General features: G+C 39.4%; 1 protein-coding gene across 1 annotated transcript in view; it reads left to right on the forward strand.

Annotated features, from left to right (window-relative positions):
* Window positions 1-23,675, forward strand: part of PHACTR1 (phosphatase and actin regulator 1) — a 552,716-nt gene that overhangs the window by 29,631 nt on the left and 499,410 nt on the right. The window contains 1 exon segment of the mRNA XM_011989667.1: window positions 7,412-7,424. Coding sequence (XP_011845057.1) covers window positions 7,412-7,424 — 13 coding nt within the window.

Below are 23,675 nucleotides of genomic sequence, written 5' to 3' on the forward strand. Positions count from 1 at the left end.
CAGGCTGTGGGCGCGGGGTCTGGCGAGGCTCACCAGGCGAGGTTGGCTGGCGCGGCTACTACGGGGTGGAACTTGTTGGTGACATTCAGACTCCGTTGGCTTTGACGGGTTGACGCCGCCGTTGCGGTGTTGGAGTGGGGAGAGGGGGCGGGGCTGGCCGCCAGGAACGGAACCTTTTCCTTGCACGGGGCAGCTGGGAAGCTACCGTGCTGGTCATAATAGCATGGTCTGGAGAATGCACGTTAGGTGACTTGATGCTGTCCCTGGAACTGGTCCCCAAAGTGGCCCAGATAGAATTAAGTGAAAAGGGTAACTGAGGTACATGAAGGAGAGACGAAATGAGAAAGGAAGATAGGGAGGAAAGGAAGGAAACAAGGAGGAAAGGTAGTGGGGTGCCAGGGAAGAAAAGGAAGGAAGGAAGGAAGGAAGGAAGGAAGGAAGGAAGGAAGGAAGGAAGGAAGGAAACAAGGAAGGAAGGAGGGAAGGAGGGAAGGAAAGCAACAAAAGGAGGACTGAGGGATTCAGAGTCAAAAAATGCCTCAGTTGAGTCCACTGAAGGTTACTCAATGAGAAAAGCCCAGAATCTACTGTTCCCTCTGCTGCTGCTGCTGCTCCCAACTCGCCTCTAGAGTGCCTTACTCCTGTGTGGTCACTATCACTGGGAAGAAGTTGCTCACCACTAACTTCATAGCTCTGCCTTTTCTGAATGAATCCTAAGCTTCCGTCCTAGTTTGTTTTCTCTTCCTCTCCAAGGTCCCTTATTATTCTAGCAACTACGATAAAAGTGAGGGCATTTTCCTGAAGACTACTTTTCAAAATAAGTTTAAAAAGCAGATGATACTTTTTGCTTTAGGAAACTGAACTCTTGGAAATGGGACTAAATCGAACAAAGTGTGTGTGTGTGTGCATGGTGCATGTGTTGGAGCAAAGAGAACCTTCAGATGATGGGTATTTTATGCCCTGTTGAGAAGTTTCAACAAAAGAGAAAACTGCAGAGAAAAACAAGATGCACTGACTAAGCAACCATACCCTATGGCTGGAAGAATGGTAACTGAATGTGCCAAAGTGACCAACTGTCTTGGAATATAATTTTCCTGTCTTGATGATTTGTTGTTTTAATCATGTATATCTTGTCACTTCTCAAATGTTTGCCTCTGGCTTTGGAGCTGAAGACAAGACAAGTTTACTTAGGAAGCTTTGGCATTTTCTATGGCATGCTGTATTACTCCATGGTTCCCACTTTGGAACTGTTAATCCCCTACTTCTGTGTTCCAGATTCAGCATATGGTTGTGAGGGGTCTTACAAAGGACCGATACAAGTTTCTTTTAGGAGCAAGATTGTTTTCCCAACCCAGTGATATTGGAAATTAGTCTATTAATCCCTTTGCTTAGCCCAGGAGGAATAGAGCCAAAGCAGCATTTAGTAAAGGTTATTTACCTTCTACTAGTACTTTTCTAACAAAACAATAAAATAAAGCGCTAAACAAGAGTTTCAAGTTTCAGCTACTACTCAATTACATTGAGCCACTTTGTCACCAGGTTAAACCTAGTGACTTGCAATCTTTTATTCTGGTTAAATTGCCCTGGAGTCCAGTTTAAAGATTGGCTCAGACAGGACTTATCTCTATTTCATCTGGAAATAAATAAGCGAGACAAGCACTCAGTCCCTTCTATATGTCCCTTAAAATACTCCTAAAGTGGCAAGAAAGACACCAGTAAGAGAAATACAGAGATGATATTGTTAAAGGAGGAAGGGCGTTAGCAGCCTGTCTGCTCTGTACTGCCGTCAGGGGAGCTGTCCTCCCTTGGTGGTGCTGAAGCGAGACAGAGCAGTGACTGTAAGGTGGACAGTGGAGGGATGGGTACTCTTTCCCTGCTGTGATGGAATTCCAAAGAAAATGCATAAGATCTGGCTATCAAAAACTTTCTCATCCCTCTCTACCTACATTTGCTGCCTATTTGCTATGCATCACGCCTACTGCTCCGCTGCTCAAATCGGGCGTTTATGCTCTAATTTTGCACAAACTGCTCACTCTTGGGGCTTTGTTTATTTTCCAGCTGGTTTTTGGTTGCTTCCCTAACAAAGTAAGATCCACTCGCAGAAGTGCCTTTCCCCCGCATTTAAGAGTAATTGTAACCCCTGGTTTTAAAAGCAAACAGCCTTGTTTATCTCCTTAAGCAGCAAGTTGTAATTAAACTATTAGCGTTGTTATCAGCATTGCTGAACAGAGAAGCATGCACACTCCCAGTAAATTACATAATCTGGGCATAGAGATAATTTTTTTTATGTCTTAACCACAATTTATGAACACTTAAGCAAGGAAGCAGTCCTGTGCCCTTTCTTTCCACTCCTCTCCTGCCCCCAACCAGTTACTTATTGTTTATTCTTTCCAGATTAATGTTTTATTGGCTTAAACTATTTATGTTTAATATTTGCTTTCCCACGCCACTAATAATACATAAACCCATGTTTGATATTTTAGAGGTTTAGCAATGCTTCAAGGAAATACATATACATACATTCATTTTACTTGGCTATCATGAAATCATTAAACTAATCTGTCCAGTTGCCAAATAAAGTGGACTGGGTATTTTGAATACTAACTAAGCACTTAAGCATTTTTCAGCTACACCCTATCTCCAACAGTACTTAATAATATCATTTCAGAAATAATACCACAGCTTGAGTGAAGGATATACTTCTTCACCTACAGTGGCAAGTCAGTCAAAGAATAGCACCAAAATGTGGGTCTTTCATCAATGTATGAAGATGTTAATTTCAAGTTTCAGCTAAAATTGAGAGCATAGAGAACAGAAACTTTCTGAACCATGACTTATTTTTCTAAGAGTCCCTTTTCTAGGTTTTTAGGTTCTGTTCAGCATTTAGTAGACACAGACATGGATAGATGATTGTTTGAAGATGGTATGAATGCAAAAGAAATTAAGTCAATATATCTGTTGAAGGTTACCCAGACACATCAAAGATTAAAACATTCAAAAAGGGATTTTTTCCCCTAAGGAATTCAAATGTGTTAAAAGGACATCCTGGAACAGAAGAGTCTGTTCGCACTATTAGTAGCAAGTGTTTCTAATTGTATTCTCACTTAGAATGAACAACACTGACATTTATCTTGTAAGAGTGTAGCCTGCCTTATGAAGTCATTCATTCACTGCATTGCAGTCAGTGCAATGAAGAGTTGCAGCTCATCTGGCAAGTACTTTCCCATGAGGGTAGTGTATTCTATTTATCTTTATGTTGACAGTATATGGAGGTTTAACTGATATATAGAAGTTGCTGAAACTGAAAAACTCTATAATTACACGCTAAAGTGAATGAAAGTGTTATAGTAAGTAGAAAAATTAAGCACTTCTTATATTTCTTAAATGGATGTCAACAGAAGGAAAGCAAGTCATCCTGATGATTTAGAATAGTTTAAAACACAAAACCAGTATTAGACACTATTGAGAAAAATGTGTCCTTTTCTAATCATAAGGAGGTTTAACTTCTGTTGATATATCAGAATTGCTTTGTATGGGGGAGATTTTAAATTAACAGTATGGTCAACACCAGCATAATTATTCTCTTTGGAAAACTGAGATCTGTTTTGGTTCTGGATGTTCACGAAGGATAGCTGTTTCTGGCCTTCGCTGGTCTCTTTTACCCTTTCAGGCCCAGAGGATAATGGCAGTCAGAACTGGCTTGCTCTGGTTTCCTATAAGGATGAATGGGTCTACCAAAAGAAGTTATAAACTAGGTCCCAGGGTACCTCTCTTCCAGCCTTATCGCTTAGCTAAATAATGGAGGTCCATGATATTGAGAAGTGACAGCTCAGAACGTGCCATCATCACTTAGCAATGAGAACTGCTTCTAGGCAAATTGTAAATATTATTGCCATGCTGATCTGAGATTGCTTCACCAACCTAAAGGTTTTGATAGGCATCCTCCTTCACTCACTCTTTTACTGAAGAATGCCAATGTGTTCCTCACTATATTTTTTGTTACTGATTGTAAATTGAAGGCGGACCATGTGGGTCTGGCTTTTATTTGGTGGCCCAAACTCTTCTTTTAATTATTGCTTCCTGTATTTGGTAGGCAGAATTCTAATGATGGATCTCACAGCTCACCAGGAGCCTCTAGTGTGGAAGTCTTCCCTCCTTCTGTGCTATATATAGTTAAAGCTAGCTAACCTGACAATCTCATTATGTCATGCATTAAGATGGTACCAGTGAAGATCACCCCAGATAGTGTAATGAATATTTAAAAGGTACAAGAAAGTAAGTACAGTGGGCCTTCAGCATTCATGGGTTCCACATCTGTGGATTCAACCAACCAGGGATGGGATATATTTTTTAAAAATGAATAGCTGCATCTGTACTGAGCATGTAAAGAGTTATTTCATTATTTCCTAAATGATACAGTGTAACAGCTATTTATATAACATTTACACTGTATTAGGTATTGTAAGTAATCTAGAGATAATTTAAAGTATACAGGAGGATGTGCATAGGTTATATGCAAATACTACACCATTTTATGTAAGGGATTTGAGTATCTATGGATTTTGTTATTCGCAGGGGATCTTGGAACCAATCTCACGGATACCAAGGGATGGCTGTAATTAACACTATGAATAAATGGGAGGCCCTTTCCCATAAATATTTAATTTATGAAACAAATCAAACACAGAATCTATGTTGGGCAATTACATTTTCTTAGAATCTTTGGTCAGAGTATTATTGTTGTTTTTAAACACGTAAGTATGGTATTTACAATTATCTTATGGCTACATGGTAAATTACTTTTTTGGTTTGTCTATATATGCCTGTATAATTTAATTCTATAAAATCCCACAGAGGCGTGTTTTATAGGAAATATGTGAGGCAAGAGTCAGAAGAATTTGATTCTAATGCATCACTCTCCTAAGACCATGGGCAAGTCATTTAACCTTTTGGGGTTTGATTCACTCAGCTCTAAGATAAGGGTTTTAGATATAAAGTCTCTGAAGTCCCATTCAATCTAAAAATAAATGATACTTCTAACTCTGGCTGTATTACTGGATACATACTATACCTGATTTTATAAATAGTCTTATTTGTTGTATAAAACATATAAAATAGCCTCATTACCATAAGAATGAAAATATTTGATCACAGCAAAGTTATGGAAATTTTTGAGTTAAAAGAAGAATGAATATTATATAGGCACATTTATATACAAAATATTAGTTTAAATATTTTTAATTTGAATATTCAGAGATTAGAGCCTTAATACAGTTGATGACCTCTAGATATTTGTTGTGTAATAGAATAAGGTATTAAAGAAATTTTAGCAATAAATGGAGAGTGAGGAAACTAAATACTAATTCGGCTCCTAATTGGCATTTCAAGTCTTTTAACCTGTTCTCCTTTATAACTAAAATTAAACAGGTGTGTAAGAGCTATACTTCTCCTTTACCCTTTTAGATTACCAGGGAAGGTAAACATGTAGGCAGACCAGCTAAATGGCAGAATCCTACAAAGCAGCAAAGTATCTTTGGAATTCACAGAAAGAAGGATCCTAACCTTTAAGCACCGACCTAGCCATGAACTACAAAGAAACTTATTTCCCTTTTTCTTCACGGGCATATAACTGACAGGTTCATCACCTACCGGTCATAATAAATGCAGCAGAGGCACATTAACGTTTTCATACATAGATTCTAACACTAAAGCAAAAAAGAAATGGCAAGTTATTTATGGAGTCACTTTTTGACATATGCAACTTGAATTCATGATCGTTATTTAGAGTACAAGAATTAAAATTCAGGTGGGAACAGAAGACAATTTGTAGAGCTTTTTTTCTCCTTGAGTTCATGGGGTGAAAAATGGGAGAACATTACAGCCAATGTCTTGTGTTATGTAAACAAAAGGGCCTGAAAGAACAGTTGAGATAACATTTTCTTCATTGTATGGTACAAGAGACACTCTAGTATTTCATGTTTTGTTCCTCACTTTCCTTACCCACTTTGGTAGGTGCTAAAGCGGATGTGATTTCAGGGTGGGGAGTGGGCAATGTTGACATTTTAATTGCTTTAATTTACAAGTCTCCTATATAATGAAGGGTAGTTAAAATAAAAGACAAAATCAATTTTATGGCCTTGTTGAATGACGACAGATTAGCATGACTTTCTACACAGTTACTGAAGGACAACAGGAATAATATCACACTAGTAGTTGTTTAACATTCGTGAATGTAAGTGTGGTGTAAAAGCCTGTAGGCTTTCTATTGATCCTTTTTGCCACCTTTGTATACATTAAACTAGCAATTCAGCAGCAGAATCTTTGATAGCAAATACCTGGGCTATAGCTGTAGATGAGACTTTAATATCCATCTTGTTTTGAGATAATTCTGAACTTTATCAATATGTTCATTTGCCATTTATAGACACAGAAAGGCCACTATTGCCAGATCTCTATCAACCAAACCACTAGGTGGTTGAATATTAAATCATGGTTTAATCAAAGGTACAGAAAAACCTGTATTATTCATGAATTTCTCTCTTATTCCACCTGGGCCCTTTTTTAGACCATTTTTTTAGACACTTGGGATACATCAGTGATCAAAACAAATAGCATCTTATTTTCATGAATTTTTACTACCAAAAGTGGATTATGAGCAAGAAACATTAGAATATATCAGTAAATTGTATTGTATGTTATAAGTCAATGTGTTAAGACAAAAATGAATAAGGCAGGCTAAGAGGATACAGCATATGGGAGCAGGAAGAGGAGAGGATTTCGAGACAGGCCACATGAGCAGAAGGGATTTGAACACAGTTCTTCAGTGCGGGTAAAAGAATGAACAATACCAATATGGGGTGGGGAGCAGAGTGAGGAGAGAGCTGAGGACGAGCAAGTGGAAAGGACCTAAACCAGAGTGTTCCTGGCATGGCAAGGAGACCAGTGTGGCTGGAGAGGAGTAAGGAAGAGAGATGAAGAGGGGGATTAAGAAGGAATGGAGACCAGACAAAATTTGGTCTACCTTGCAAAGACTTTGACTTTACTCTCAGTGAAGTGTAGAGCACTGCAGGGATTTGCGCATAGGAGTAACACCGTCTGATAGGTTTTTTAAAGGATCACTGGGGCTGTTGAGTTCAGAACAGGCTAGAGAGGGGCACCAAAGAAGCAGAGAAGCCAGTTTGGAGGTTACAATGGAAAGCCAGAGAAACGATGGTGGCTCATCAGCGTGGTACAGCAGAAGCAGTGAAAAGTGGTAAGAGTCCTTGTGTATTTGAAGATATAGCCAGTACGCATTCATGATGGATTGAATGTAGGTTGTGAGAGAAGAAGAGCAAGCAGTAGTTCACAGTTTTCACCTGAGCAATAGGAAGGATGGAAGGATCATTTGAGGGAGCGGAGGATTGGTCAGGAGCTCAGAGACAGACGTGTCAAGTGTAAGACCTCTATCAGACATCCAAGTGGCTACATTTAAAAAGCAGTTATGGCCAGGTGCGGTGACTCACACCTCTAATTCTAGCACTTTGGGAGGCCGAGGCAGGCGAATCACCTGAGGTCAGGAGTTTGAGACCAGCCTGGCCAACATGGTGAAACCCTGTCTCTACTAAAATACAAAAAATCATTCAGATGTGGTGACGTGTACCTGTAGTCCTAGCTCCTCTGGAGGCTGAGGCAGGATAATTGCTTGAACCTGAGAGGCGGAGGTTGCAGTGAGCTGAGGTTAAGCCCCTGCACTCCAGCCTGGGAGACAGAGTGAAACTCTGTCCCAAAAAAAAAAAAAAAATTTAAAAGCAGTTATGCAAGTCTCAGGTTAAAAATGAGGTCTGGACAGGCTCACACCTGTAATCCAAGCACTTTGGGAGGCTGAGGCAGGCAGATCGCAAGGTCAGGAGTTTGAGACCAGCCTGACCAACATGGTGAAACTCGTTCTCTACTAAAAATCCAAAAGTTAGCTGGTGTGGTGGCACGCACCTGTAGTCACAACCACTCAGGAGGCTGAGGCAGAAGAATTGCGTGAACTCAGGAGGCAGAGGTTGCGGTGAACAGAGACCATGCCATTGCACTCCAGCCTGGGTGAAAGAACGAGACTCTCTAAAAAACAAAACAAAACAAAACCCAGAAATAAATATTTAAGTTGACATTATAAGCATTTTCTCATTTACTTCTCACAATGACCCCATGAGAATGGCATTATTATTATTATCATCCTAATTTTATCCATGTGGAAATAAATCAAAGAAAAGTTAGGTGATGTAGTGAAAGTACTACAGCTAATAAGAGAAAGAACTGGAATTTGGATTCTGTTTCATATGACTTCAAAACCTGTATACTTAACAGTCATGATTTACCACAAGACAGCAAGCTTATATTACCAGCTTTTCTATATATGGGGTCACATTTAAAGCTTGACATTGCTAAAGGAAAGAAGAGTTGGAACTAGGACTGTATCCTACCCTAGTATTAAAAAAAAAAAAAAATACTGGATCCGGGCGCAGTGGCTCACACCTGTGATCCCTGCATTTTGGGAGGCCGAGGTGGGCGGATCACTTGAGGTCAGGAGTTCGAGACCAGCCTGGCTAACATGGTGAAACCCTGTCTTTACTAAAAATACAAAAAAATTATCCAGGTGTGGTAGCACGTGCTTGTAATCCCAGCTACTGGGGAGGCTGAGGCAGGAGAATCGCTTGAACCTGGGAGGCAGAGGTTGCAGTGAGCCAAGATCGTGCCATTGCACTCCAGCCTGGGTGAAGAAGTAAGACTCCATCTCAAAAAAAAAAAAGAAAGAAAAAATGGCTGGGACTCACTGTGAGAAATGCACTTTATGGTGCCCCACATAACACACATACATATTTATTATAATTGAAATAAAATATTCTCCAAAATACCCTTAAGGTGCAAATTACTCTGATGTTTCTATGTTATCCTATCCCATCCCTTGCCACTCCACTCCACTCCACTCTAATATATTTTTATTATAAAAATGCTAATTATGACCTACATAAATGACTTTACAACCTACAATTTGAAAAACATTTACTTAATTGGTGGATTTCTTGGGGCTACTTCTAAACTCAGAAAAAGCATTTGCAAAAAAAAAAAATCCTACTTTGGTACTGAATGGCTGAGAGTGTGGTAAATTTATTCTCTTACCTGGACATGAGTCAAGGTGAAAAAGGAAAATCCCAAAGAGTAAGTACCGACCTAGCCCTTGGGCACAGTGGGCATGGGGTCACACTGATGATACTTTTAGGGGCCAAGAAAGAAGTTTTAATTTCTTTTACAGTCAGAAGGAAAAAAAATGAATATAATCTAACCCATGGATTATATTTGTCTTGTTACCCACACAGTCCACATAGAGTTTTTGATACTTCATGTAGTGAAAGGGGCCCACAAAGGCAAAAGGACCTAGGGCCATGGAAGTCATCATGGGCCCTGCAAAGAGCGAAAGAGGAGCAGTGACAATGACCACTCTTTTCTGAGGTAGCACAGTGGTTATGAGGATAGAGCCAGACTTCCTGGGTTCTGATCCTCAGTCTGCCACTTACTGGCTGTATGACCTTGAGCAACGCGTTTAACCTCTCCCTGCCTCAGTTCTCTCACTTGTAAAATAGGACTAATGATAGTAATCATCTTAGAGAGTTGTTCTAAAGAGCAAATAATTAAATAGGTGTAAAGCACTTAGAATAACGCCTGACACATAGTGAGTGTTTGTTAGCACAAAGTGGACAATGAGGTCCTCTGTTTCACTTTCTGCTTCATGCTTGTTCTCTTCCTCCGGGATTCTACCAAAAATTTAAAAAATGATTCTTTTCTGATGACCACATCTTACTCTTCAGGGCAGACCAAATGAGTTACAAATTCAGAAACACTCCCAGAAGGAGAAAATTTTCCTGCTACCCCTATTCAATCCTTCTTACTTAGGCAACAGAATGAATATGAGTAGCCCCAAATGAGAAAGGCAGTCACCCCCCGACTCTGAAAGTTATGAAAATTTACATTAAGAATAGGTCATCCTCTGAGTAAAGTTGAATGAATCAACCTTGAAATATCTCTTGCACATGGCCACGTGGAAATGAGAAACACCTACTGGAAATTCCAATAATCCTTTGAACTTATAAGTGGGGTTTGGAAAGGGAAATAAAAGAAGTCTAGAGAAAGAGATACAGGGAGAAGAAAAGAGGGAGGCAAAGAGAAAGGGAAGGAGAAATAGAACACAGCCTTTCAGTTTGGGAGGCCATACATATTGATCAGAAGATCACATCAAAAACAACAGAGGCCAGGCCTGGTGACTCATGCCTATAATCCCAGCACTGTGGGAGGTCGAGGTGGGTGGATTCACCTGAGGTCAGCAGTTAGAGACCAGCCTGGCCAACATGGTGAAACCCCGTCTTTACTAAAAGTACAAAAATTAGCTGGGCGTGATGGTGCACATCTGTAATCCCAGCTACTCAAGAGGCTGAGGCAGGAGAATCGCTTGAATCCGGGAGGCAGAAGTTGCAGTGAGCTGAGATTGTGCCATTGCACTCCAGCCTGGGCAACAAGAGTGAAACTCCATCTCAAAACAAACAAACAAAAAAACAAACAAACAAAAAACAGAATCTTAGCTTTCTAAAGTCCAGTGGAGCCTCTTCTCTTCTCTGGATAATGGACACAAGCGTTCTGTGATGGGTTTGGAGACCTGCTGGTTCCAAAACCCAAGTCTGCTACTTGTGAATTGAATCATTTCTCTGAACCTCTGAAACTTGTAACGTGTGGATAACACTTTCTGCCTAATTTTCATTGCTACTTTGAAAACCAAATGTAAAAATGCTTTGCCAACAGCCAAGTGCCTTACAAAGGCAAGAAACAGATGTGGTCTGGGTGAATGGGACAGCTTTAGATGCCTAGCTCTGGCAAAACTAAGGCACTAAAATAAAAATGTGAAACAGACTGATTTACCTTAAAGTGTTGCCTTTGCCATGGCCAAAAACAATACAGCCTAATAGACCAGAAACACTGACTCCAGCATTTAACAATTTGTACATTTAAGCCATTTCCATGCTTCCACTGTCAACTCTCATCATTATATGAAATATGGTCTCAGGATATTATGTTCCATTAGTAAGAGACACAGTGCTTGAATTTTACAAGCGTTTTTTGAGTCACAGACACTTTTAACTTCTTAGTGTGGTCCTGACCTCACTTCATCTTTTCACTTGATAACAGTCATCAAAAAGGCACTTGGCATGAAGCAACTGTAGAAGCAACTGTATTTCCTTCTAGAACCATGTGATTTGCCATGTAGGCTGCTAGTCCAACTTAGCCCAAGGCAGACACTCAGCCAAGTAGCCAGGGGGCATCCTTCTTTTACAATCACCTCTCCCCTTTTCTTCATCCTCTCCCTCTTTCCCCAACTGAATGCCCTAATTATTTGGTTTGACATTACAAAAACACAACCCAAGGTTCAAGGCAAACCCTTCCTTTCTGAGGTGGGGAGACTTAAAGATCCCCTGTGGATCTGCAGAAGTATAGGGCTGTTCACTACCTACCACTCAAACCATAGAATGACACAGTTTGCACAGCTGTGAGGCCAGCTGCCCTGCATTTCTTCCAGACCTCACGCCACGCTGCCTTCCTGCAACATCCTTGCTCTAGCTGCTCATGACCCTGGCTGTAATCAGCGAAGAAACAACTTTTTCAATAACAAAAATGATTTCTCCCCACAGTTTTGGCGCGGGACCTCTAAATGCCTTCCATGTGTAAGGAGAGTTGGTTCTAGAAACAGTTTCTGCAGGTTAAAGTTATTCAATTGGAATAGAACAGGCAGAAGCAAATTTATGACTGACTGGATTTTTACTTATTTATTTGTTTATTTATTTGGTCTTTGAATTTGACAGTTTAGAAGACCCTCCTAAACTATGAATTTTATTCATTTAAAAAGGCAAAATATTTCAGCCAATTGTCTGGGGCTGAAGCTGTGACAGATAAAGCAGACCACACCAAATTTTGGTTAGTCACTGCTTCTCTGTTATCCATGATTTGTGATTCCACATGATTTTCATGGGTGTATTTTATTGTATTTGACATAAATAACACTTGGTTAATAGGCTTTGAGCAAACTAGATGCTTGATACATCGTTACAACTGGGGAAAATTTCACAATGACTAAATAGTTTTTCAAGCTATAAAATGCCTGAGGTAGTTGTCTTTTAACCTCTCAAGTAAGGAGTTCATTTTAAATATACAGGAATAAATCATTAGTGTGGTTTCTGAAATCTTAGCCAGAGATGGTCCTTACACTCCAGATACCATTCTTTCCTCACCTCAGAACTCCTCCCTGTGCCATGAAACAACCAGACAGCCTTGCCAGCAATCACTGTAAATGACACTTGGTTTGCTGTCTAGTGGATTAGAAAATTCTTCTTTGTTTTTCAAAGTTGATATACATGTTTGCATCTATAGGTCAAGTCCTTTCAGGTATCTTAAGAACATTTAAATTTCTAGAAATAAAAGATTTGCCGTTGTTTGTCTTGACAGCCTAAATCTGAGTCAAACCATGTCACCCCTTGACTCATAGAACATCAGCCAGGTCAGGCGTGATGGCTAATGCCTGTAATCCCAGCACTTTGAGAGGCTGAGGTGGGTGGATCACCTGAGGTCAGGAGTTCGGGACCAGCCTGACCAACATGGAGAAGCCCCGCCTCTACTAAAAATACAAAATTAGCTGGACGTTGTGGTGCGTGCCTGTAATCCCAGCCACTTGGGAGGCTGAGGCAGGAGAATCGCTTGAACCTGGGAGGTGGAGGTTGCGGTGAGCTGAGTTTGTGCCATTGCACTCCAGCCTGGGCAACAAGAGGAAACTCCATCTCAAAAAAATAAAATCAAATCAAAATGAAAAAAAAGAACAGCAGCCAAATAAATGGCAACATATGTTAAGTCTAAGACCAACTGAAACCATCCACAAAAATAAATACCAGGTCAACACAAAGTAAAGTCAAATCAACCTTAAACTCACTTCGTTGGCTTCTGGGTTATGGCTCATATAATATGATCTGTATGAACAATTTCTGTTGTAAAGCTACCTCATAAAGAAATATATCACCTATGGAGTCCTTTCATAAACCCAATTATAGGAACAATTCAGCAGAGTTATAGCTACTGGGATCTGGGTTCTACCTCCTCCATGGTTCTGCTTATTAAAGACAGTGAAGTGAAAATATTGAGGTGAGAAAGAAGCAATGACTGAATTTAGCCAACACAGAAAAGACTGGCATAATTACTCAACCAGGCATAACTTTAGTTCTCTCCTCTATTGCTGTGTTTCCAGATTCATTTATTATAGATGTTTCATCCTAAGTAAAAGCTATAAGCAGCCCTTGTATATACAAATATGAATGTCATGTCAGTATCTCACCAATTTATTTGGACAAAATTGTGCACGATTCATTAAAAAATCAACTGGCTATTTAATCATCATCACAGTTTAAATTTAATCATCACAGTACTTTGTTAACTAAGATCTTTGGTGGCAAGGGGCAGAAGGAAAATAAGAATAGTGATTAATAAAACATTATTAATTAATAATTAATAAAAATATATTGTTTGGAAAGAAAAAGCCCAACTGAGAAATATGTGATTTCTTTTAACCTTATACTAAAGCTCAAAGCAGAAGGTATTCATACTAAATTTGTTGTTCCACACAGAGTTGAAATGGTAACACTAATTTGGAAAAGAAATAACATGTTATAATAAAAAGGCACAGAAGGGGTCCAAGAAGAGAAGTAGATGTTAACACACAAATGAAAACTTTTCTGCTGCCAAGACTTATCATTCAAAAGTAGAGTGAAATGAGAATCTTGCTACGAATACTAGTGCATTGATTCAAGTTTTTACTGCATTTGCTGCACACAAAGTATTGTGGAGCAAATGTGCATTAAAACTAATGTGTATTAAGCCTCGTGCAATTTTCTTTCCAGTTGCTGATTGCCGCAGGTCTTTATTCTCTGTCAATCTCTGAAAAGCTCACATAGAACCTAATAGTCATAATGAATCTTGGGCACAGTCTCGTATCTTTTCTATATTAGAACTAGTTTCATTTCTCTTGTGGTTTTTCTTGGTGACTTAAGAAAAAATAATGGTGTTATTTATGTGGGTTCATAAAAACATTATTATTTTTTCCCTGAAGTCCTTCGTTTCTGTAAACCTCTTGCTGAGGTTCAATTATTTTTCTCCCCTGAGTGGGAGAACATGGTTTCAAGGCTTGGGTTCTCATAACTTCTTTCATTACTTTCATGGCCCTGCTTAGGATATGGATAAAATTCCTTACGGTAGTGAAGGTTTAGAGGCTGTACAATCAGGAGCAGATGAAAACAGCGGTGTTGAAAGTAAAGGTAGAGTTCTAGCCTTCCTTGGGAAGTGGGGCTCCCACCGATTTGCAATCTATCATTATGCACAGAAGGAGAAAATGTCTAGAGTTCACGGATACATATGGGAGGTGCTCTGGTCAGGTGAAGGTGAAATGATGGTCTGAGTTCTCTTGATGGTGCTGGGAAGCATTGCAGTATCAGGAGATAAGTGTGGATTTGAGGCATAGAAGTGGGTTTGAATTCTGACACTATTGTGCAATTATAGAGCAAGTTTATTACCTTTCTGAATGTTAGCTTGCTTACTTATACAATGGAAATTCTCATAACTCAGAGTTATGAGGATTGAGTTAAAAGGGGATAGGAAATGAAGTACCTGGCATAGTCAGTGCTTTATAAGCACCTTTCAAACAACTCAAGCAAGAAGGAGGCTCAGTTTTGTTTATCAACATAAAACTTTGACGTTGTATCACCGTGATAAGGAAAGATGACTTGCTATCTTTTATTTTGGCTTATTGCATGAAATATTAATCTAACAAACATTCATCAGAAGCTTGCTATGTATGCAATACAAGTTAACAGTTTCGTCAACTACTAAATCTATCAGTAGAAATATCAACATCCATGAGAGAGATTTCCTTTCCAAAGCAAGGGACAACATCTGCCTAATTCACCTGTAAATCCTCAGTAACTAGCAGAGGTCTTGGCCTGTAATAGATGCTCAAAGAGTATTCATTGAATGAAGGAATGCATGAGGGTAATGACCACTTCCCCATATGTCCATCTTTAGACCAGACTTATTGGATTTCTTCTTCATTATCTAGTAATATCTACAAACATCTTCATATATCTGGTCCTTCATTTATTATGGCAATTTCTGTAGGCAGACGCTCTAGAGCAAGGAGACAAACTGTCCCCTCAGAGGGGCCTACAAGCCCGTCAGGCCTCTTAGCATTTTCGTTTCCGCTTCTTCAGCCCCCGGAATAATCTAGAGACCTGATCTTCTCTAACGAGTTTGTATTTAGGTCATATGGAAAGAAAGGGTTATTTTGATTTTTACTCATGTTATATTATGGTTGCAATATCACTTGCAATGATACATACCATTAGCTTTTCCTCATCAATATTCGGCTCATGGCCTGCTCCCAATGACTTCCTAGACATGAAGGACGATTTAACATGCAATTCTTGCAAAGAACACTAGATGTTACTTCCCCTATACTTCAAAAACAGGAATGCCTTTGATTTTGCCAACTTTGAAAATGAAGAAGTGGAAATGAGGCAGGTACAGCCTGACCATACTGTGTTTCTCCTCATTGACTCAGAAACTTTTTTCTTTTTGACCTGGACCCTAGAACTATCATCACTGTCACAAAAATCATGGGTGCCTCCCATTTGATATATTTCTGAAAATGATACCTGAACTTTTAAAAATAAACCTTACTGAAATGGAAATGATGTGCTCCACCTCAGAGGCTGTCCTTCATCTCCATGTCCTGAGAATATAAACTTGGATGAAACAGAATTTTTCTTTCATTCTGTTGTCATGCTCAGGTTGCCTTACAATTCGTAGAAGGAAAATTATTAAAATATTTAAAGAATTGAGCAGAAAGAAAGCTGAGATATTACCTATTCCAGTGAACATATCTTGCAGGTGAGGAAATGGTGTCCTACAGAACTCTGAGGTCCATAAGAAGAGACAAAGAAAGTGAAAAGGAAAAAACCCCAGAATCTAGAAATTTCAGAGTAACTTAATTCCAGGGGTATGTTGGGCTGACTCTCTAAGTTCATGAGAGCTGACTGTGCACATCTCTTCCTAATTTCAAGATTAGTGACGTCATATTGGTAGCTTGAAATTGGTCATGGAGGGCAACATATACACCATGGAAGTCAGCAAAAACAACTATAAATTGGAGAGTTGGTTGTTAAACATTTACCAGCACACCAGTGCTCAGTTCACAGAGTTGAGTATGATATTTAATAGAAATATTGTCTGCACTATCTAAGTACACACACGAATAGTTTAGGCATGTTTTATTTGCTGCTAAAAATATTGAAAAGAAAAGTATCAGAATGGTTTTGCTCAACCAACTTAATGTGGCAACTTAATGTTCAAATGTTTATTTCAAAGGATCTAGAAGCATGTTGATAGATAACTTTATTATTGCTTTACTGCTATTTTAATATGGAGAAACCAGTATGACTAAAGTGAAAGACTATAAGTGTGTCTATTGAAAATAGGCTTCCATCTTTAGAATACATATAAATCTACATGATATAGGCATATTCAAACAATTTTTCATAGAAGATATTTGATCCCCTCACATTGTATTTTGGTCATGTATGAAGATGAAAATGGATTGCCTTTTGCAGTCCATTCAATAAGTCAGGTGGGTCAGCGTCTCAACATATTATACAGCATTTCCACATTTGCCAGCTAATGCCACTGTTACACATTAACTCTGTTTGCAATCCAGTTTCAATCAAATAAATGGTGAGTCATTTGCAGCGCCCCCACATAAGACTTGCCAGCTGGCAAGGTGCATCTGGAAGCAATAAGTCAACAACTGTTCAGAATTCCCCCAGCCTTGCTCTCCTCAGCACTGTTACTTGACTAGATCAGAACTTTATGAAAGTCATTATATGTAGGCCTTCCAACGGAAGCCTCTAGAAATCATATTTCAGTTTCTGCAAGACACAAGTGTTTGTTAAGCAATGGAGAGAAGGGTTTCCTTCGTTCATTTGCTTTCCAAATAGTTGCTAACTTAGAGTAAACGCAGCTGCAGATGAAATGGGGGTTCCGGGTGAGCACCTGACTTGCTGCAAGGAGACATGAGAAATCTCCTTTGCACTTTGTTTTTTAGAAAATGTGACTCGATGATGACCTGTTTATACACCAAGAAACCAGATTAGAATTCTACATTTATGCACAAAGATGGTGTAGGGTAATACGTGAGACCATTTGTCCTCTTGGTGTGTTTTAAAGTTCTCCAGGGCATTTTCGAGCATTCTGATATGCAGAGGAAAATGATTCAGAGTGGAAGATCATTGATGAAGAAAATAGCCAAAGGGTAGAGAATTCCAGGAAAAATGGCAAGTCAAACTTAAAAGACATTGATAAATCTTGTTTAAATTACTGTAGCATATTCTACCCGAACAAGTGAATCAAGCAGAAATTTTTAGTGGTACTTGGCTTAAATATTACTGCATAATGGGATTGGCATTTTTCTTTGATATAGAAAGTGAGACCTGGCGCATTAGGACAATTAGGTTTGTCAGCTGGGAACTAGAATTACCTGATTTTGACAAGTTTGGTATGACTAGGTACAATAGCATCTCTCTCTATGGGGACAATCTCTTAGAACACTATCAAACCCTTTTTAAGAAACACATACTGGAAGAAACAGTTATCACCATCAAACCCCTGTGGTGCAACAGATCCTGGGAAGAGAGACCTTTAGAATGCAGATTGGATTTTACTTTATTTAGGGGTTTGGTTAGGTGAATTAGTATGAAGGGGCAACATTTTTGTTTCATCTGTAGCTGGGCATTTAGGTTGACTCCATATCTCAGCTATTGTGGCTACCACTGCAGTAAACATGGGGGTACAGATATTTTTTTCACATATTGATTTCATTTCTTTGGTATATACCCAGAAGGAAAATGGTGGATCATATAGTAGTTATATTTTTAATTTTTAAAGGAACATCCATACTGTTTTCCTTAATGACCCATCTACAGATGAATAGATAAAGAAAATGTGCTGTCTTCTACACAGACACACGCACACACACCCACACCCACACACAATGGAATACTATTGAGCCATAAAACAGAATGAAATCCTGCCATTTGCAGCAAGATGGGCAAACTCGGAGGACATTATATTAAGTGAAATAAACCAGGCACAGAAAGACAAGTATCAACATGATCTTACTCCTATGTAGAGTCTTAAAAAGTTGATTTCATATTAGCAGAGAGTGGGATGGTGATTACCAGAGGCTGAGGAGCATAGAGGAGATAAGGATTGTCATTGGAGAGGACTGGGAGAGGTTGGTCAGTCGGTACAGTTACACTTAAACAGGAGGATATACACAGTAGGGTGACTATAGCAAATAACAATGTATTGTGTATTTTAAGACATAAAAGAGAAGATTTTGAATGTTGTCACCACAAAAAATTAAGTGTTTAAAGTGGTGGATATGTGTGCCCTGATTTGATCATTTATGCTATGTATGCATGCATTGAAACAACATGTCTCATAAATATGCACAATTATTATGTGTCAAGTATAAATTTAAAAGTTAAATTAAGACATTTGCACCTTCTTTCTCTCTTTGAGAAAGGAATGAATTCCAGTCTTGATTTGAGTTGGGGTCTGTGGGTTTTACAGAGTCTAGCCTACTGGGTTTGAATGCCATCTATAGCCTCACTATGTATGGGACCTTGAGTTAATTGATGAACGCTCTGTGTCTTACTTCTTCTGGGATAAACTGGGGATAATATTATAATAACATCTATTTCACAGTTGTGAGGATTATGATAAGGCAATATGAATAAAGGTCTTAGAATGGTCGTGGATACATAGTGAGCACTGAGGAAATGTTCATTGGCCCAGTCAGCCCAGGATGCTAATAAGCTTTAGAGACTCAGCACCTGCTGGGAGAAGAGCCACAGACAGACTCGGGCTGAGCAGAGCCAGCTGGCTCAGCTGTGAGATCCCTCTGTGAGGCGATGTTTTCGCATTGCTTCTCCTTCTGTACAGATCTGTGTAGAGGCTCAGAGGAAAATCTCTTTAACCCCCCAAGTCGAGCCTTGGCTGAAGCAACCTGTCCCACACTATAGTTCAGGCTGCAACTGGGAAGACTCGAATCTCTTTTAGGTAACTCAACTTAGGGGGTAAATCATTTAACTCAGGAGGCAGATAAAAGATGTGATATACCAGTGTTTAGTCACTTACAATTCTAACTGTTTGGGATGCTGATGTGATTTGAAATGTCACAGGATGTGGGAAGCAGGGTATGAGTCAGTGAAGACTTCGGGTCCTCTTGCCCTTTCCTTTGGAAAGCCTCCTTGCTGTGCCCTCCCATTATGGGGACTCTTAAACTGATTTTACAATTATTCCAGAGTGGGGATAGCAGGACTAGCACTCCAGGTATTAATACATTTGTTTTTACAACAGTCATCTATTTAGCATCTTCTATGCCCAGACCCTGTGTGGACACTATGGGCACAAAGATAGGTAAGCATGCTCCTCGTTTTTGGATGGTGACATAATTGAGATACAGACAAAGCATCACTGGATACAGGAAATGAAGAGGCTGTCCCCGTCTGGGAGAGTGAGGGATTTTTAGAGAGGAAGGCACTGAGGTTGGTCCTCAAAGGATGAGTAGGATATTTCCCAGGGATGAAGCCTGGGAATGTGTGGAGGGACATGGAGGAAGAGCTTCAAGAGTTGAGGGGCATTCTAATCAGAGAAGACACTCTGCACAAAATTCATTTGGCATTTAAGTCCCCCTGGTTCACAAGATTGCATGTGTATTCCTTCAAAAACGTTTATAGATGATCTACAGTGCACCAAACTGGCCATGGCAACACAAAGGCCTCTCTGCTGTTGCGGAGCACATGTGACAGGAAAGACAGGTGTGGAAGGTGAATGCGACGTAGCATAAGAGCTTGAGTATCCTCTGTACTGGGGGGTTAGAGGGAGCGACAGAAAATGGGGAGCCTGTCCAGCAGAGCCTGGGGACCCAGTGTGGCTTCTTGGTGAAGGCTGTGCTTGAGCAGGGCTTCAGGAAAGAGCAGTTTCCCCCAGAAAGGCAGAGGAGAGAGTGTATGTAAAGGCATGAGTGCAAATTGCATGCACACATTGCAAAGAACAAGAAAGCTGATAGGACTGGAACCTGTCATGGGAGCAAGGACATGCAAAGGATGAGACTGGAGAGGGAGCTGGACAAGGCAGGGCCCCAGAGGCTTTTGCTCTAAAAAGCTCGTGATAACAACATGAGGAAGATGGATCAGAGCAGCCTGAAACTAGAGGCAGGGAGGTACTGGGTTGATCTTAAACATTTGGCAAGACATGATAAAGGCTTGAGTTAGAGCAGGAGGATTAAGACATTTTTAAGAGGTGAGATACCCAGGACCTAGTAAACAATGACCATGAAGGGTTAGGGAGAAGGGCAGATGATCTCTAAGTTTCCACCTTAGGTGGACTAGTGGTTCTACTTACCAGTTCAGAAATCAGAGAAAGGGGCAGATGCTCACAGGACTGGTTAATGAGCTCACACTTACACAGACAACATTGTGTAAGTTTTGGGGCAACATTGTTGTGAAGGATTCAAGCAGGCAGTGAATACATGGATTGGGAACTCAGGAGAAATAGTCATCCTCACTAAAATCAGAAGTAGGCAAGATCTGGGTCAAAGATTCTTGCTCATTGAATTGAATTGTGCCAAAGTGTGCATCCCTTCAAAGTATGGATCCGGGATGCTCCAGTCGGACCAGCTCAAGTTCCCACACCAGGGTCCGCCATATACAATCAGGCTATCGCTTACCCTACTGTACCTTAAAAATACCACCCTTTCCTATATTTGCCATGACATGGCAAAACATTAAGGAAGCTCTATGCTAGGGAAACCATGGGAAGAGATGGAAGGGAATTGGGATTAGATTCCTGCAGAACATCAATTTTAAAGCACTGCAGAAAAGTAGGAGCCAGCACAACTGCTGGGAAGGGACAGAAGGTAGACAAGAGTAAGACTCGGGGAAGGGGTGTTCTGGGGAAATGGAAGAAACAGCAGGTTCAAATGCAGCAGAGAGCCCAGGGAGACCATGTTCCTGTCCCTTGGAAGAGAGAAAATGGCTAGTGACTCCATCAAATGTTCTTTAGGGCAAGCCGTAGATGCCCAGTTTCAGTGGGTAGAAGAGTCAAGAGAGGAGAGAAAGTAGAGGCACTGAAAGTTGATTTCCCATTCATTCGAGGACACTGGCTATGAGTGAAAGGTGAGAACAACTGCCCCAGTTAGAGGGAGACAGATGTCAAGAGAGGTTTGATTTTGTTTTTCAGTTATGCACAGAGGTGTGGCTAATCTGATTTCCCCAGTTAGGTTACATGCTCTCCAAAGATGAGATCCTGTTTTCTAAGGTTCTGGGCATATTCAGATGCTAATTCAGGACGTGTAGGTTCACATATTGATTTTTGTCACATAATTATTCAAACAGCATTAATTATGTGTGCACCAATTCCAAATGTAATTTCTTGATAGGTTTATACATATGTTACATATACACATTTCATAAGGGGAGAGAACAGATTTGATGATTTTAGGTAGCAATAAGGAATCTATTAAAAATATTGGGATTCAATGGACAATTATCCTCTTTCTGTGGAGATTTTCTTTCGCCTAGATTTATTTTAAAGATATTTTGTGCCTACTTTACTCTCCACAATGGCCTTTCTCCTGCATTCATCTGTTAAATAACATTATCTCTCCCATAGTACTCAGACCATATGGTCCCCTTCTGCAGTGTTTTTGACTTTTTTGTGAGATAAATGGTACTTGGGGATGGGTCTCATCATTCTCAAATACCGAGCAAATATACTAATTGAGCTTAAGTGTAAGATCAGCTCTTCCGACAACTTATTGATCAAAAATACCACCCTTACCATTGCACTTAAATGGAAAGGTCTATGTTAATTTATACTGCATAAAGCATGCCAAACAAAACACGATAGTCCGTGTTTAAAGTTTCTGTTTGCACTAGGATGTGTCATTGAATCGCAGAAAAGCGTTAGAAGTGATTACAGATCATAACAAATGGACTCTATTTTCAACTCCCATTTTTAATTTAAACTTCTAGCAAATCCAGAAGGATTTCCAGACATTTACATGAAGATACAATACGGATGTGATAATAATGAGACCTTTGAATAAGAAAATATGCCCTTTAAAATAATGAAAGGAATAGAATAATTCTGGTGAATTGATTGAGCACACAGCAGAAGTCTCTCTTTTGTAGAAGTGGCAGCCAGTCATTGGTGTTCAGTGATTTCTGTGTGCATTTTTCCGAAATAAAATTTTGCAGAGCTTTTTTAAAAAAAAAAAAAAAGTTTATATCTCCAGATAAAAAGACTGGTAATTTCAGCTCCATTTTATTTGATGCCAGGATTTCTCAATGGACATGCAACAACTGAAGTTTCACATTTGGGAGTTGCCCCTTGTGTGAACCAAGCGATGTTCACACCCTGCATCAACTCAATATTTTAACAGTAACGTGACAAATGGTATATTTTCCCCAATTAACTTCCAGTTACTATAACTTATACCATGTAGCCTCACCTGATTCACTAGTGTATTTGTCAGAGTTTAAACAATTTATCACTTTCCTGAAAGTATAAGAAATGCAATTTTACTTATTCTATTACTTAGTTTTAAGTCAGATACTTGAAAAACACACACTTTGAACTATCCCCAGTAATCATGTGTAATAGAACCAGAAGGCTGTTAGTTAATCTCATGGCCCAATTCTAGTATAAAACTTAAGATTTCAAAGATCTCATAATATCTGAGCCATGAATATTTGCTTCAGGCATCAACTTGGCATTTAAAAAAAAATATTTAAAGCCACATGGACGTTTCACTTTGCCAGAATATCTACTTCTCATATTATGCTTAAAAAATACCAAACTTTGACAAAAATACCTAATTTTTTTCCCATTCTGCAAGTCAGAAATCACTTCTGTTTGGTGGGCTCATCTTTTTTCGTTTCTAGGCTAGAACACACTTGTCACTCACTTTGGATTAATTGGTTAATGATTTGGTAATTAAAATTACTGCCCAGAAAGTATATTCTAAACTCCAACAACAGTTTCCTCTTAGGATTTGTGCTTAAGGCTTTCACTCTGGGAATCTAAAGAGTACATCTGGAAGGAAAAAGAACAAGAGAGAGTAAGATGGGTAAAAATAAAGGTGTTCAACTGGAAGGCCGAAGAGTTAATAAAATGTAAAATATTGGTAGTAGTGTTTTGTCCAGATGAGACAGATACATAGTTTGTATTGGAAATATTCTTTATTTTAGCCTTTCATATATTTTTGGTATTATTAGCTATCTTTGTATATAATAGTCATGATTAATGTTTGCTTAACACTCTACAGTTTGTAAAATGCTCTCAGATCTTGTCTTCTCAACAGCAGAGTAAACTCCTTGAAATCTGGAGGCGTGTATTTCATTTCGCCGATACTTAAAAGGAAATATGTTCAAACCAATAATTTGAACATATTTGGTTTTTTCGTTGTTCGTTTTTTTGGGATGGCATTTCGCCCTTGTTGCCCAGGC

The sequence above is a fragment of the Mandrillus leucophaeus genome, unplaced genomic scaffold (assembly GCF_000951045.1).
Source record: "Mandrillus leucophaeus isolate KB7577 unplaced genomic scaffold, Mleu.le_1.0 Scaffold36, whole genome shotgun sequence".
In the NCBI taxonomy this organism is placed as follows: Eukaryota; Metazoa; Chordata; class Mammalia; order Primates; family Cercopithecidae; genus Mandrillus; species Mandrillus leucophaeus.